The sequence below is a fragment of the Melanostigma gelatinosum genome, assembly GCF_949748355.1.
Source record: "Melanostigma gelatinosum genome assembly, chromosome: 24".
Classification (NCBI taxonomy): Eukaryota; Metazoa; Chordata; class Actinopteri; order Perciformes; family Zoarcidae; genus Melanostigma; species Melanostigma gelatinosum.
Genome location: NC_136657.1, coordinates 5,498,576 through 5,515,048, shown reverse-complemented (window position 1 = coordinate 5,515,048; position 16,473 = coordinate 5,498,576). Strand labels below are relative to the sequence as shown.

The 16,473-nt window shown below is 46.7% G+C and overlaps 3 protein-coding genes across 3 annotated transcripts in view; 1 reads left to right on the top strand and 2 right to left on the bottom strand.

Moving 5' to 3' along the window:
• The window catches only part of LOC306797347 (sodium/potassium-transporting ATPase subunit alpha-1), a 39,204-nt gene extending 31,710 nt beyond the window's left edge, over positions 1-7,494 (bottom strand). The window contains exons 1-3 of the mRNA XM_079296671.1: positions 7,363-7,494; positions 6,459-6,621; positions 6,197-6,324 (exon numbers count right to left, since the gene is read on the bottom strand). The gene's annotated coding sequence lies outside the window, so the exon portion shown is untranslated. The remainder of the gene's footprint in view (positions 1-6,196; positions 6,325-6,458; positions 6,622-7,362) is intronic.
• Positions 30-7,669, top strand: obsl1a (obscurin like cytoskeletal adaptor 1a; the record flags this gene model as incomplete). The annotated part of the gene is made up of 23 exons (XM_079296842.1): positions 30-35; positions 86-323; positions 419-724; positions 879-1,145; positions 1,234-1,509; positions 1,786-1,900; positions 2,069-2,229; positions 2,371-2,643; positions 2,730-3,005; positions 3,099-3,374; positions 3,473-3,748; positions 3,842-4,117; positions 4,202-4,471; positions 4,565-4,831; positions 4,911-5,180; positions 5,279-5,545; positions 5,658-5,924; positions 6,003-6,115; positions 6,224-6,377; positions 6,466-6,627; positions 6,720-6,824; positions 6,923-7,189; positions 7,392-7,669. The coding sequence occupies 23 exons, from the start codon at positions 30-32 to the stop codon at positions 7,667-7,669; spliced, it is 5,166 nt and encodes a 1,721-aa protein (XP_079152968.1).
• A 999-nt stretch (positions 7,670-8,668) lies between these two features.
• Positions 8,669-15,717, bottom strand: LOC306797008 (carboxy-terminal domain RNA polymerase II polypeptide A small phosphatase 1-like). The gene is made up of 7 exons (XM_079296156.1): positions 15,024-15,717; positions 12,268-12,416; positions 12,084-12,179; positions 11,915-11,971; positions 11,227-11,319; positions 10,964-11,149; positions 8,669-10,877 (listed from the first exon to the last, which is right to left on the bottom strand). The coding sequence occupies exons 1-7, from the start codon at positions 15,094-15,096 to the stop codon at positions 10,749-10,751; spliced, it is 783 nt and encodes a 260-aa protein (XP_079152282.1). The 5' UTR covers positions 15,097-15,717; the 3' UTR covers positions 8,669-10,748.
• Between the last annotated feature and the right edge of the window lie 756 nt (positions 15,718-16,473).

Sequence of the window (16,473 nt, the reverse complement as noted above, 5' to 3'; positions counted from 1 at the left end):
TAGCGGAAGAAAATTGTTGCACAAAACAAATGAACGTAAAGAAAATAACTTTCCACTTTCAGGGACGATTGTTCGTAAACTTCAGCGGAAGCTGGAGGTGCTGGAGGGCGAGAACGCGGCGTTCTGCGTGGAGGTGGACGGCGACGACATGGAGGTCCACTGGTTCAAAGAGGGTTTGAAGCTGCACGAGTCTCATCAGACGATCCTCAAGTCTTTCGGCAAAACTCACATTCTGGTTTTTGTCAACGTGGCCTATCACGACTCGGGGGTAGTGACCTTTGTCGCAGGAAGTTCCAAGACCTCATCGCGTCTCAAAGTCAAAGGTGCATTCAGGAAACGCTAACGTACATGTTTGTTTTAACCGTTTTCAAACCTTATTCTGCTCATTTTCATATTCTGTGTCTTTTCCCACTTTTAGCCACAAGACATTGCCCTCCTATCTGCCCTGTGGGAGTGAAACTGGATGTGGAGCGACCCAACAGCACCCTGCTCACCTGGGTCCCTGCCCCCAACAGCCAGACCTCCACCCGATCCATCTTTGTCGTGGAGAGACAGGAAGTGGGCTCCCAAGAGTGGCAGAAGTGTTTCACCTCGGAGAACGCCACCTCAGCCGAGATCACCAGCGACAGCGTGCCGTGCGAAGGCGACTACCGGTTCCGCGTCTGTTGCATCAACAAGTACGGGCGGAGCGGCCATGTGGAGTTTCCCAACGCTGTCCACCTGGGTGAGGAACTTCCTGCAGAGCAGAATTGTACATGTTAGATGGCAGACTGCCTTTAAGTAGACTAAGTTTGTATTGTAAAGAGTGGAAATCTCTACCAGGAAGGTGAAACTGCTTTAACTTTTTTTTGAGATTCTAATTGTTCCATCTTCCTTAGTTCCCGGACCAAAGATCTGCTGTCGGCTCAAAGGCTGCGAGGTTGTGGAAGGAGAAGACGCTCCCTTCTCCATCGAATTGTCCGCCCCGATGGTCGGAACCTGGTTTCTGAACAGCGCTCAACTGCAGCATGGCGGACGATACTCAATACAACAGTCCCAAACACGGCACTCGCTGGTTATCCGTGGAACGAGCACGACGGAGGACACGGCAGAAGTCACCTTCATAGCCAACGGAGTCAGGGATTCAGCCGTGCTCGAGGTTAAACGTAGGTGTCGCGATCCGCTTTTCCTTTCACTCAGCATGTGACGGATGCGTTCCTTTGGCGTTTATTTGTCGTGTATATTTCTTTGCAGCTGCGGTGGTGAAATTCAGTCCTCTGTCAGACTCAGACAGCAACAAGAGGGTGGACATGAGTGACCCCATTGTTCTCTACTGCGAAGTCTCCCACCCCCCCGCCAAAGTAAGCTGGTTCAAAGACGGCACTGAGCTCCAGGTGACCGATGGCTTCAACATCCAGTCAGATGGGAACATGAGGAGGATTGTGATTCAATCAGCTGATGCATCTCACTCTGGAGTTTATTCATGTGAAACGTCAGGAGATGTCATCAAATTCAACGTGGACGTTGCAGGTATCAGGTTTTTGAAAAGTTGACAAAGATTGCTTTGTACTCATTCATACTTTTTATTGTGAATTAAGAGCTTTTTTTTTTATCGAGACGAATGCTACACACTTGCTGTTTCCAAAATGTTTACATCTTGAAATGTTAGTGTGAACTTCGGCTCTAAGTTAATCTTTGGTTTCACCAAATTGTCGTCGGATTATTTCTCATTTTAAGGCGGCATCTCCGGTACCTTGTGTTCCAGCTGTTGATCCGTCGCTCGCTCCTCCTGTTGTTGTTTTTCAGGTCGCGCGGTGGAGTTCAAGCCGGCCTCAGAGGAGGAGCTCCATAAGAGCGGCATGGAGCTGGACCCCGTGGTGCTGCTCTGCCATGTCTCCACAGACGATGCCGAAGTCGTGTGGTAAGACGACGAGGAGCCAATTCCTGTCAGAAACATTTCATTGAAAATGATCCACGAGGCGTCTATTTTTAATCTGTCATCACATAAATGTATCTAAACTTTGATAAGTGAGTTCTAAATGATCTAGTTGATTATTTGAAACCCCGTGTGTGATTCGGTGCGTCTCAGGTATAAGGACGGCTGTGAGATCCAGCCCACTGACAACATCACGCTGCAGGCAGAGGGAAGCCTGAGGAGGCTGATCATCCGCTCTGCAGACACCTCAGATGCTGGCAGCTACACCTGCCAGGCAGGAAACAACAGCATGGAGTTCACCGTCAACGTCAGAGGTATAGATACCTGTTGAGTAGCGTTTCAAGACACATTGATTTGCTAGTGCAAGTGCAGAACATCTCTCTTCATGCCTTTTCACACACACTTAAGCCACATTCGATATGTGATTTGCCGTTACTGTGCTTCCACTAACACAGAGCCTCCAGTGATGATTGTGGAACCCAAGGATGATATTGTGATGGAGAGCTATATCTCAGAGGAGATCCACCTGCAGTGCGAGTTGTCTCGTTCCATCGGGACGGTGCGGTGGTTGAAGGACGGCCAGGAGGTGGAGGGAGGCGACAACATCCAGCTGATATGCGAGGGTCCTTACAGGAGGCTGACCATCCTCAGCGGCTCGGTGGAGGACGGTGGAGAGTATGTCTGCGAAACAGATGGAGACTCTGTCTTTTTCCAGCTTAGTGTCAAGGGTAAGACTGAAATTGCTCACTTCTGATTGTACCATACATCTAATAGAAACGTGTGGAAGTGTTTAACTGTCGTCCTCCTGCACCAGAGCCGCTGGTAAGAATCGTTTCCCCCAGTGAATCAGAGCTGGAACTGACTCATTTGGCCTCCGAGAGGCTGGAGCTCACCTGTGAGATCTCCCAGGCGGACGCCCCAGTCCGGTGGTACAGAGACGGCCTGGAGGTTGAGGAGAGTCAGCGCTTGACGCTGGAGGCGGATGGGGCCCGACGCCGGCTGGTTATACCCATAACCACTGTGGACGACACAGGGGAGTATGTATGCGACACTGAAGATGACTCTGTGGTCTTCCTGGTCACTATTGCAGGTAAGAATGAGCACATTAGGACAGATCTAAGACTTTTTAATACTATTTTTTATGATTCTTTCCTCTTTAATGACTTTATTCCTTTTCATTTAGAGCCACCAGTGACGCTTACTCGTCCCAAAAACACGGCGGACAAACTGGAGAGTTTTCCCGGCGAACCGATCGTGCTGGAGATCGAAGTGTCCCGGTTCAGCGCTGAAGTCGTGTGGTGGCTGAATGGCAGAGAAGTGGAGGAGAGCAGTAACGTCACCATCACAGAGGACGGGCTCATCCATCGTCTGACCATCCACTGTCCCACCCCAGAGGATTCTGGGAAATACACCTGTGACGCCGTTGATGACAGAATTGATTTCCAGGTCAAAGTTTCAGGTAATGTCAGCTCTGGAGACGCTTTCTGTAACAAAATGCAATTTTCAAGACCACCATGATGTTATAATGACTGTCAATGTGTAATTCTGCATCATCAGAGCCTCCTGTGACGATCCTGAGAAAGACAGAGATGAAGACAGAGATTAAGTCCATGATTTCTGATGAGATCGTGCTGGAGTGCGAGCTCTCCAGAGCCGATGGCGTCACCAAATGGTACAAAGGTAACTGTCGCGTTGGGGGCGATGAACGGTTCTGCGAAGAGGAAGAAGGTGCTTTCCGCTCATTGGTCATCCTAAACGCTGAACTCGGCGACTCGGGAGAGTACTTCCTGGATGCCGGAGACGACAATATCAGCTTCCAGGTTACGGTACAAGGTAGAGTTACATTAGTGAATTTTACGAATTAAATGATTTCGTTTTAAAACCGTCCCTTAAATGAATCATCTGTCTTTTCCCCCTTTGCCTTAGAGCCTCCAGTGACAATCGTGGGCAACTCAAATGAGCCCGACTCCCAGGAGATGGTGGCAGGGGACGACCTGATCCTGGCCTGTGAAGTGTCCCGTGCCAACGCCCCCGTTCAGTGGTACTGCAATGACAAGCTGCTCACCAGTGACCCCCGGACCTACATTGAGAGCTCCGGCACGCTGAGGAAAATGACCATCTCAAATGTCCAGCCCTCAGATTCTGGGAAGTACGTGTGCGACGCTGCGGACGAGAAGATGATCAGCGTTGTCAGGATTCAAGGTGAAAACTCACACCGATGTCTCCGGAGATACGATGATCAATAAGATCACCTAATGTCTTCCTCTCTTTCCTCCTCCATCGAAGAGCCCGCAGTAACGTTCGTAAACAAGGAGGACGACATTGTCGTGACAGGGTATGAAGCAGAGAGCGTAACATTGACGAGCTACGTGTCCAAGGAAAGCGCTCTGGTGCGTTGGCTGAAGGACTGGACGCCTGTGGAAGGCGAACGTTCCCGAGCACTCACGGAGGGCCATAAACGCACCCTTACCATCGAGCCTTTGAGGCGCTCTGATGCCGGAGAGTACACCTGCGATGCCAACACGGACCAGCTCCACTTCAGCTTGCTGGTGAAAGGTTCAAATCTCCTCTTTTCATCCGATAAAATGATGAAACATCATTCTTTTGGACTGAAAAGCGATTTTAGCTTTGATTTTCTTTGTGTCACAGAAATGAGAATCAAGTTTGCGAGGCCCCTCCGAGACACGGTGGCCCACGCTGACGGCATGGTGACCCTTCGCTGTGAGGTGGGCAAGCCTAAAGCAGACGTCCAGTGGCTGAGGAATGGCGTGGAGTTGGTTGCGAGCAGGAGGATCACCATTCGGGCGGACGGTGTGGAGCGAAGCTTGACCCTCCACCGTTTAACCAGAGAGGATGCTGGCGAGTACGTCTGCGAGTCCAGAGATGACCGGACCGTGGCGGCGCTGAGAGTAGAGTGTAAGTATGCCTGTGCTCAGACGTTCGGCCTTTTCTTACGCGAGGTAGCAGGTTCATGAACTTTCTTGTGTCTCTTCAGTGCCTCGGGTGGTGGAGTTCCTCACAGAGCTCCACAACACCACTGTGCTTGAAGGAGAAGACGCCACCTTCAAGTGCGTGGTTTCCCCTGAGGATGTCCAGCTGGTCTGGCTCATGGACAACGAGGCCATCACTCTTGGTGATCGTTTCTGGGCAAATCAGAACGGCCTGTGCCGCACTTTGGTGATCAAGAAATGCCAGATGTTGGACTGTGCGAAGATTACGGCAGAGGCCGAGGGACAGATCAGCAAAGCCAGCCTCAAAGTTCAGGGTAAGGCCATTTAATGAAAGGAAAGGAGCGGTTGTATTTCCAGAACTGACAGAAGTTCATTGTGATTTGTACTTCTGTCTCTCCTCCCTTATATTCAGAGGCGCAGGTCATGTTTACTAAGAAAATGGAGGCTGTCATGGCGGAAGAGTTTGGCGACGCCACCCTGGAGACAGAGATCGGCCTTGAGATGGGAGAGGTCCAGTGGATGAGGCAAGGGGTGGTCATCCAGCCCGGTCCCCGACACAAGCTGGCCCAGAACGGCTGTAAACGCAGTCTGACCATCCAAAACCTGACTCTGTCAGACCGGGGAACCTATCGCTGCGAGACTCTGCACGACCGGACGCAGGTCAAGCTCAATGTAGAACGTAAGACGTGGATGTTTGATCAATTACCTTCATGATTTATCAATTATCAAAATGGTTTTGCCAACAAATGGCATTTATACAACATTCCTCTCCCTCATCTCCTCCAATCAAGCTCGTAAAATCTCCATCCGTAAAGGCCTGACTGACCAAGAAACCGTTGAACGAGAGACCGCCTCCTTCGAGGTGGAGCTCTCCCACACGGATGTGGAGGGAATCTGGCAGAAGGACGGCATCCGGGTGAAACCGAACAACCAGTGGCGGGTGAGCACCAACGGGCTGGTCCACGGCCTCACCCTGTCCAACCTCACCCTCGAGGACACGGGCACCATCGTCTTCTCCGCTGAAAGGGTGCGCACCGCTGCCAGGCTCACGGTCAAAGGTAAACACAGGCCAGTGGACTCCCTAAATAAGTGTTGGTGGCCTTCGATTCATTCATTGGATTTGTTGAACCCGACAGAGACTCCGGTGACTATCCTGAGGACGCTAGCCGACGTCCGTGTGGAGGAGGAATTTCCAACCACTCTGGAGTGTGAATTCTCCAGACAGAACATCGAAGTCAAATGGCAAAAGGTAAAACAAACCAACAAATGCTCTCATTGCTCTTGACTATGTTTAGGCTCACTGTAGAAAATTGCAAGGCGTGAGAAATACCTCTGTGCCTTTGCTTCCGCCAATCAGAACGGGACGGAGCTGAAGCCGGGGCAGAACTGTCGGATCTACTCCATGGGCCGCAAGCGGTTCTGCCAGATCATGCAGTGCTGCCGGGCTGACTCTGGTACCTACACATGTGACACAGGGGATATCAACACTTCCTGTTCACTGGAGGTTTATGGTAAGTGTCTGCTGCTACAACACACATCACGGTAACTCCAGGTTATATGTTGTGTTGTGTGTGCAAACACTCTTTACTCACCTCCCAGAGCATAAGCTGGAGATCGTGCACAACCTGGAGGACCTTTACATTCAGGAGGACCAGAACGCCGTCTTCATGTGCGAGGTTTCTCTGGAGAACGTTCCTGGGGAGTGGTACAAAGACGGCCACAAGATCCGGCCCACTGGCGCCATCAAGATCCGCACTGAAGGTCAGAAAAGGAGGGTGTCGATTATTGATGGGACTGAATGATTCTGTTACGCGCTTCAATGTAGATTCTACAAGTCTGTTGTTGTCCTTCAGGGACCAAACACTTCCTACTGATGTGCAACGTCAATGCTGAGGATGCTGGGGAGATCCGCTTTGTAGCCAAGGCTGTTGAATCTACAGCTTCCTTAGAAATAGAAGGTACGTCCATTTTTACCTCGAGCATGTCCTTTTTTTCGGATGCTAACAGCTGGAAAATGTTCCATACAAAATCTTAAAAACGTTTCCTTTGACTTCAGAACTCCCCGTTTCTATTGTAAAACCCCTGCGAGATCGAACAGCCCTGGAGAAACACCGCGTGATCCTCGAATGCACCGTTTCCACGCCTCGCTCCAGCGCCGTCTGGTACAAGGGCAGCGAGGAGCTGCTTCCCTCAGATCGGGTGGCGATCCTGGCCGACGGATGCTCCCACAAACTGGTGATCCAGCAGGTGGCTGTGGAGGATGAGGACACCTACAGCATCGAGGTCGGGGAGCACACATCCAAAGCCAAGCTGATGGTGGAAGGTAGGTTGGGTTGGAAGCGAAGGAGCTTTAAATTAAAGGTGAATTAAGTCGTTTTGCACAACTTTTACTGCTCCGGCTTACATATGTACCAAGAATGTTTAGGGGTGATGGGTGTGCAGCAATACCAATGTGTTATAATAAGGTAAAATGTACTTCTCGCTTCTGTACCTTACCATGAGAACACTTGTTTCCCTGTGTGCAGCCCAAGCCCTCGTCATGGTCACAGAGCTCGAGGACGTGGAGGTAACTGAGCCTGCGCCTGCATCCTTCCAGTGCGAGGTGTCCGTCGCCATCAACACGCCCCCTCTTTGGACTCTGAACGGGGAGACCCTTCGGCACGGCCCCTCTGTCCGCCTGGAAAACCACGGGACGGTCCACAAGCTCACCCTGAAACACACCAGCGCCGACATGAGCGGGGTGGTGAAGTTCACCACGGGCAAGGCCAAGAGCAGTGCCACGCTCAGCGTCACGGAGACTTAGAGGAAGAGAGAGAACGGGAGTCTGAGACAAAGAAAGAAACTGACTGCACCCGAATCTTTTCAACATCCATTTGTCATGTTTGGATAACCTGCATTAGCCCTGTTCTGATCTTCTTTCAAATTGAGGGGATTCAGTGACGCCAAGTTATTCCCTTTTTTTTTTACTGTGTAGTCTATATTTATTTGCCTGATTTCTAATTGACTTTATGTTCTTGTATTCTGATGAAAGCTCCCCAAAATAAAACAGGAATTATATGGTGTCAACTACATGTCATTTGTGTTCTCTGAATAGACAAACTATTTGGTAACATCTATATATCAACGCTAAATAAACTGATATTTTTGCATTATAATGTAACGTTAAAATTGCAGTGAGCTGCATTTGTTAATTATTTAATTATTAAGCTTCAACCACTCATATAAATGCCATATCTACATAATAATGTTTTACTAATATCTAATTGGTAAAATAGAGATGGGAGAGGAAATATGCCCCCAAAATTACTCAAACCTCATTTAATTTACGCTGTGCGAGATACGACGCACAATAAGCTTAATTCTCCTAAAAAAGAACTAACCAAATGCATACTATAGGAAAGGAAATTCAAATGTGCAATAAATATGATCTATAATCGGTGTATTTGATGATATTGGACGTACATTTATCAGGTGTCCAGAAGGAAGACTCCACATGTTGCTCCGTGTTTGCTGGCTGCGGCTCGTAGCCGCCTGTTAGCTAACAGGTTAGCCGCCTGTTAGCTAACAGGTTAGCCACCAGGTGACTAAAACACTTAACGGCAATTACAGCAGACGATATCGTGTCCACAGCCTACGCTGCCCCCTGGTGGCCAAACACAGTAGTTCACTAATTTACGGTTCTCTATAAAGTAATGTTTTGATATCATAATAAGCATAGCGTTCATTAGCATGGTTGTTAATTCAAATATAAGGAATTAGCGGATAATACGTAACAATAAACAGCACTTGGACCATCTTTCATTTAGCATTTATGGGGGAAAAAAACATTACATACAGTCCATATATAATTTGGTACGATAAAACAGGTCAAAACTTTGGTTACATCTATTCAATCATGAGTACAGTAACATGAATATTCCAAATATTAATGAATGACTGATAAAATTACTTAACGTTCCTATAAATACTCCTGTTTGCCGAAGAATTCCAAAACAACAGTTATCGGCACTGAACTTAGATGAGACGTGTGATGATGGCTTACATGAAACGCACCAAAATAATTACCCTGTTACGTGTCTACAACAGCAAGATACTACCCTTTTAGTAATTTGCTGGTGCTTCTGGATCCATATATTGCCTATTAATATACGAGGTAAACAACCAGGCCTTGCATGGAAACAAAACGAACTGTGAACATTGTATCACAGTCGCACTCCTGGGCAAAAAAACCCACTCATTTAGAAAAGAAACAGGCTAATTTGATTGACAATAATTTGTTAAAACATAGAAAAATAACGCAATCGCTCTTAATATGTCGGGTTTAATTGTCGTCCCTGCCTGATCTCGGTAAAGTCGCATCACAAGCCTGCTACGGAGGCTCTTAGTCAAACCCACGGTTTCATTCTTCACTCAACACACGGTATTGTCAACGCATCCGAGGGAGATAACAAGAGGCCTGCTACATCACCACGTAGAGCTAAAAGAAGCAATACACAGTCAATGTGTGAGCTTTGAAAGGAAAATTCCACCTTAAAAATCATCTTTCTTTGAATGAATAGCAAATTCAGTAGCAGTACTGTGACTATCTCTTCATCTTGTGCTTTAATTCTCCAAATGTGAATGTGAAATAGCAACTACACTGAAGGAAACCAGACATGTTTAATATTTATTAAACTCCAACGTAGCTGCACTAGAATGAGCTCGGCATTACGTCACCATGAACAAAATAAATCTCCACTCGCTGTTTGTGTTGAAGCGTTTCAGGGTGGATTCCTCCTTTAAATCTCACTTTCTGCTCACCAGACACCTCACACCTCCTCGAGTCCTCGTGGCAGCTCCCCGTCCTCCGCACACGTTTGATAACAAAGTCCTGAACTTGTTTCCAGCCTATGTGTACCGCTTAGGGAAAAAGAAAGAATACGTTGAAGCTTATGAGAACCAAACTGACAAACCAAGCTGTGACCATCACACAACTTTCAACAGAATTCAAGTTGTGTGTGTGTGTGTGTGTGTGGCTTTAAAACGGAGGACCAGAGAAGTCCATCCTGGCGTTGTGTACGCTCACGACGGTACACAAGTGCGTGTTGGCCGTCCATCAATCTTTACACCGCCGTCCGATAAACAGCTGCTCTCTCACCGTCACGGGCAGATGGTTTGATATTCATATTAGTGTCTTACTCAGCTCATTATATTTATATATATATTTACTCATTTTAAAAGGGATTAGAGTTGTGTACATTGATTTTTTTTCAAAATGTTGCTGCAAAAGGACATTTTGTCCATTTTAAAAGGCAACAATCCTAAATAATGATCTAATGCTGCTTTGTAAGTTTGACAATTGTGCTAAAATAATGTTCTGCATCACAGTGAAAGGGAGGACTATAGACTATTGATCAGATTCATCCACAACTCTCCCAATTATTCAGAATCACCTGATCAAATCGCTGTAAAAACTCTAAAATGACACCACAATAGTGTGATAATTGACTGAATTTGTGACTAAGATGTTTAAAAGACATCTACAGTACGTATACACCATCTGCTCTTTCGATGACGAGGCTGACGGAGTCCACTTGCACGTCAATCTTTCCAAATCCTGCATCTTGTGCAGAATCAGACTGATGAATCCGTGAGAAGCACCCAGTCTGTGTCCAGAGGGTTCACGGCGACAGACTTCTTCTGCGAGGCTCAGTGGCGCCGCGGAAACATCCATTCATCCATCCCACATCGAGCTGACGCAGAGAAAAGTTACAAATATCAGGGAGTTTTCTGTTTGACCAGTAGGTGGCAGTGATGAGGCCACTTAAAGTCAGAGCAGTGAGAGCTGGAGCCTCGCTGGTGTGGGCAAATCCGTGTTGTACGCCGTTTTGTTCAGAACACCGTTAGCTGGCGGCCCCTTGGTGCTTGAGGACCGTGTAGACGTTGTCCACTTTGCTCAGCTTCTCGAAGAAGGGGATGAGGTCCAGCAGCTCGGTGTCGGACATGTCGTCGAACCACGAGGCCACGGGCACCTGGATGGAGACGCAAATGATCAGCGAGCACACGTGGGAGTTACGAGCACCGCCGGCATGACTCGGGCGCTGCGTGTTCTACTCACTGCGTTGTCGGGGTGGAAGATGTAGGAGGCGGGGGAGTTGTCCACGATGATGACTTTGTTCAGGTCCCGACCCAGGCGGCTCAGGTCCTTCACGTAGTTGCCTCGGTAGAAGACGCAGGACTCCCGGAACAGGCGGGAGCGGAAAGCACCCCACTTGTCCAGGAGGTCGGAGACGGGGTCGGCATACTGCAGCCATAACACGAAATGAGTCGTTAAGCATGCGTTTGCAGGAGTTTACTGTCAGCAGCAGCTGGTTTCCTCACCTTGGCTAAACTGGCAGTGAACAGGACGCACTCAAACAGTTCCCCCATTCTCTTGAGGAACTCGTCGACGTGGGGCCGCTTCAGGACATACACCTGGAAGACACAGGAATCTTAAACCAGGTTCCTACACAGCTGACATATGCAAAACAAAAAAAACAAAAAACATGTTTCTACAAACCGTAGCTGCCCGAGGAACTACGACGCTTTGCTGTGGTTTAATATAATCTGTGCAAACGATGAAGTAACATTTTAAAGGTTTACATAGGGGTACAAGAACGAGCATGCATGAATCAAACATTTCAATCTCAGGCATCCAAGATTCATACACTAAATATGCTCGTATGGATCACAGACAGACATTTGGCTCCAAAAGTAAAAAGCCAGGACTTGTTCCCTTGAAGTTCCTCCAGTTTTCTTCCTCCTGCGGTGTCGGCGGATGAGGGTAGCGTTCCTGAACCAAGTCATCCGGAATAGGCTGTGCTTGTCTGAACAAACCTATCCTGGATTACTTGAATCAGGCCCAGACCCACGGTATGTCATCCGTCTCCAAATCCCTTACAAAACGCAGACAGCACTTTAACCCCGAGAGCCCAGCTATCACACGACCACAAGGCCGGCGAGGCGACAAGTTAAGAGTGAGGACATTTTGGGTTTTTTTTTTTGAGTGGGAGTGTGTTTCCAACATTACCTGGTGTACTGTTCCATCTATTTCCACAGGAATGATGAAGTCTGCATTGTTCACAGGCTGTTGGAATGACGACAAAAAAAGATATCGATGTCGAAGATTGAATCTTTTCCAATCATAAGGAAGTGTGTGTATGTAGAAGGAGGAGTGACTGTGTATTTGGGTTCTTCACCTTGAACGAGCTGTGAACTAACGTCTCATCCAGATCTATAACCACGCAGATCTTTCCGGAGTCTTTAGACTTCACTGGAGCCAGCAGTGGCTTCACCTGGAAACAGGAAATATGTACTTCAACCTGGGACGCAGCTAACTCCAGCGATAGGAAACACAGACCGTTATCGCTCCAGTGAACACACCTTGGAGACGGTGCCGTTCTCTTCCACCAGCAGAGGGGCGTTGTTGTTGACCGGCGGGGGCTCGGGCTGGTCCCGACACAGGCAGCAGAAGAGGCTGGAGAAAAGGCCTCTGCTCCTGGGCTTCTTGGAGGACAGAGAGGGGGAGGAGCCTGCAGAGGAAGAAGAAGAAGAAGAAGAAGAAGAAGAGGTGGTCACCAAGCTGCAACCCAAATTACCTCTTATTTGAGAAGCTAGAGCTGATTGAATTAGTTTAATCGATAAACAACTTATTGATTATTTTAAAAGGTTTGTTTGTTTTTTAAACAGTTCAGTAAAAATCCTGCCATGAGCAGATTTCTGCCTTTCTAAAAACAGAAAAACAAAAGCTGTGACAACTGTATTTTGGTGATATTAACTCTCACGCTGATGACTCCATCTCGTGAACGTATGACAACAGCACAAAGTACGTCCAGCAGCTTTCCTCATACTTTGGTCATGTGCACAAAACCCTCCTGGAGACACGCGGCGCTGCCAAGAGCTCTTGCGTAACGCTCTGATGTCAGCAGCAAACAGCCCCAAACATCAGCAATGAAGTCGCAGCTCTTTAACAGCGTTATAAAAGACATCATGAGGACACCAGGCAGTCAGAAAATAAAAGTGAACCACTGACGGCAATTTAAAACACTGAAATGCACGTACATGGGACACTTAACATGAATTTAGGTTAGCAGTGATAACTTCTCAGAGGAAGACATTCCCCCTAAAGTTCATCATCCATTGAGCTGAACTCCATTGGTCCATTTCCGTGTCCCATCAATCTCTCATTAACACTCCTCCTCGCCTCCTTTTCTGTCTCCTATTACACTTTGTTTCGGCCTCTTTCTGCTCCCTCTCTCTGTGTGTGTCCGGACGTGACTGTGTTACCAACACACAACCCTCTGTTGTGCGTCTCTCTCTCTCTCTCTCTCTCTCGCCTCTTTCATTCCCTCCTACGCCATTTGTGGATTCAAACTTCCATCTGACCCTCTGGCGTGCTCGGGTCCAAAACAGGAAGAGGAAACAGACGGGTATCAGTGGAGGAAGCTGCTTGCCATCATGTTTGAGTGTAGCGGGAGCCGGCTTTATGATACTATTCATTTAGCTTCAATTCAGTCACAAAGAGGTAGAGATTTGCAAATTAACCTTATTTACTCCCTTGAGTCCTCACTGCTTGCTTTCCTTTTTCCCTCCCTTGAGCCCTCGCTCCCTCCCTTGTGTCCATATCATTTCCAGCATTCCCTCCCTTGTCCTCCCTCTAGTCTCCACTCGCTTCAATAGTCATGTTCCTCACAGTCGTTTAAGAAGTAGAACCTCATTCTGCAGTGTTTTACGTCGTGGTTTCTAACACATCTGGCTTCAAATCGAGATGAACCAATCGTCTGTTTGTGGGTCAAGTCTTTAAATTTATACGAACACTGAAGTAAGTTTAGCCGACCTCGACGTGTCATCTCGTGTTACAGGACTTACTGAAAATGAATAATTCAAACTCTGCGGAACATCAGGGAGGAACAATTCACGCTCAAATGTTGTGCGATTGACGCTCACGCTCTCAATAACCGCTGAGCTTTAGTCACATTATGAAGTTAGTCGTCATAACATATGGAAAACACCGTTTTGTTGGCTTCCAACACTGCTCGCTGCATTTACAAAACAGCCACAATCAGTCGTAGTGATCTCAACAGGACCGTCGGCATATTAAGCAACAGCTTGTGAGGTTGAGAAACGTTCACATACCACACCAAAAACAGCACCGGCTTAACAAGCCATTCATTCGTAGACTTGCTTTCTACAACCGCAGGACATTTCATTTAAAGTTGGACTTATGAGCCAATCTATAACCCTCAAACGCTGTAAAACCACGTCATGTGGATCCTCTAAACTACGGAGAACCTGAAACTAAAAAGAGTTTGATTCGACGAAGCTTAAAACAGCTTTGGGTTGTGTCAGAATTAGGCGGGACAAAGTCAACATGCTGTTTGAGACAGTGAGTATAAGCATGCGTGAGGACGCGGTTATGTAAAAGATTAAGCTGCACATTCACAACAAGGCCTGATACGTTTGTGTGCATGCAATAATCAGTAACGCCACGATACAGATGTCAGTGTTGCTCAGACATCGGCCTCTATGTGAGCTGCAGGTTTCTCGGGGATGATGACTGACAGGTCACCAGACTATTCAGTAACCTGCATTCTCACTCCCCCGCCTGTCCTGCAAAGCTGGCGTTGAACACACAACAACTGATAAAAAGTGAATTGTTTCATTGAGGAAATCAAAATTTCACAGGCCGGTTAATGAAGTCAGGGAGGAAACAGAGGAGCACTGTAGTAAAATAAATAAGCACTAACAGCCACGGCAGCGAGACAGAAGAGATAAAAACACACATTTGATTGTCACACTGGGGCCAAAGTAAACACATTTTTGTGATTGTTTTATATATGCATGGTGCTGTAATATCTATACTATTTAAAGTGGGTTTAAGGTATTCTCATGCTTTTATTTAAGTAGTATAAGCATTGGTACGTCATTTCCTTGACTTTCATCACAGGCCGAAGGTCCGCAGACGTGATCTTTGTGCACAAAAGTGAGACAATGTGTCAGTTTTAGTGCTGCGGCTTGTTTTCAGTTCACTTTACACCAAAGAGTGGCGTTCATATATCTATGCAGAAGCTGTCGCAGCGGTTTCTGCGTCACGGAGCCCTGCAAAACACACTTAAAAAGACACGTATACAGCCACTTACCTCTCTCTCCTGCGGCTTTATTCCCCTCTTCATCCCGGCTGACTTGGGTGATTATTGAGGACGGGTTGTCCATCACATCCAGGTCTGCTCCAGAGTGCTGATCTCACACTTTTAAAGTTACAGATAGTTCGCTGACTCGGTGCATTAAACCAACTTAACATGAACAAACACGGAAAAACATCGCAGCACGTCGCCTACAGCACAGCCATTACACTTCGGGCTAAACTTTTTGAAGTCTGAAACTTACAAAGACATTTGTCAAGGAGGTACAAACTTTGATTCAATATGGTGCCTCAACTCCGCTCGCAATTTCAAGATACAAACATGGAGGTTTCAAGGCTTCCCCATTTCACTTAAAGTGGCGCAGTAAGAGAGAGGCCGTGTACAACACACTCACCTCCTCTGGTTCGTCTACGGGTTTGACGACGATCCCTTAAAGTAGCCCGAAACAAACTTACTCAAAACATAGCTAGTTAGCTGAGCTATCGGGCTAGCTACTGGACATATTACAGTCAAATATACTGCATAAAAAACATGTATTTACACTGATATCGGTGGATATGTTGGTCTACAACACATTAACAATGTTTTACTAGACAACCATGACGGCAACATGTGAAATAAACGCTTATTTATGAACAGGCTACATGTAGCAAAACTAACCAACTTTAGCTCCTGCGATACCACCATTGTACGATACCATAGATAGATATATCGACAAATATTTACACCATATTTGCAACTTCTAGCCCGGCACGTTTATGTATATATATGTGTCTGTAGTACTGCAGTTGTTGTGTAACGGACAATATTAGTTGTTATACTTTTTTTTGTAGTAGCGGTAAAGAAACGCCCAGTTTGGGTCCCCTTGAAACTGCCTTGATCCAGGGACCGTCGCAAAAGTGCAGACTCTCTCGCGAGCGTGCATTTCTGTTGTTCCACCAAAATACAGTAGCAGGGTTTAAAGTCTGACTGCTTGAGAATACACAGTTGTTTTAGTGTAGTTTGCATGTCATAGTTTGTCAAATAGAGGTTTTGTGTAAATATTTTGCCTTCATACGTCATATTTGATCATAGAAGTGTGATGTTTTCCTTCCTTTGCCATTATTGTAGTGTTTCTGTGCAGAAAAAGCTTATTGTTAAATGCAGGAAGGATAAGCAAAAATCTACTTTTTCACATTTTTTGGTTTTGCATTGACTCATGCATTTTAGTTATCTGTATATATGAATATAATCCTATATCATTGTAAGGTAACAATCATAAAACATGCAATACAACCAGAAAGCAGTGCTGCTTATTGATTTGCAACTTTGTCTTTCTTGTTCAGACATTAAATTGCAAAATGTCTAATGGTAGACACATTTATATTGTACCACAGTAAATGTTGTCATATTGCACAACCTTATACTGTACTGCCACTAAATATAAATATTATTGTTGCAAGTTTAC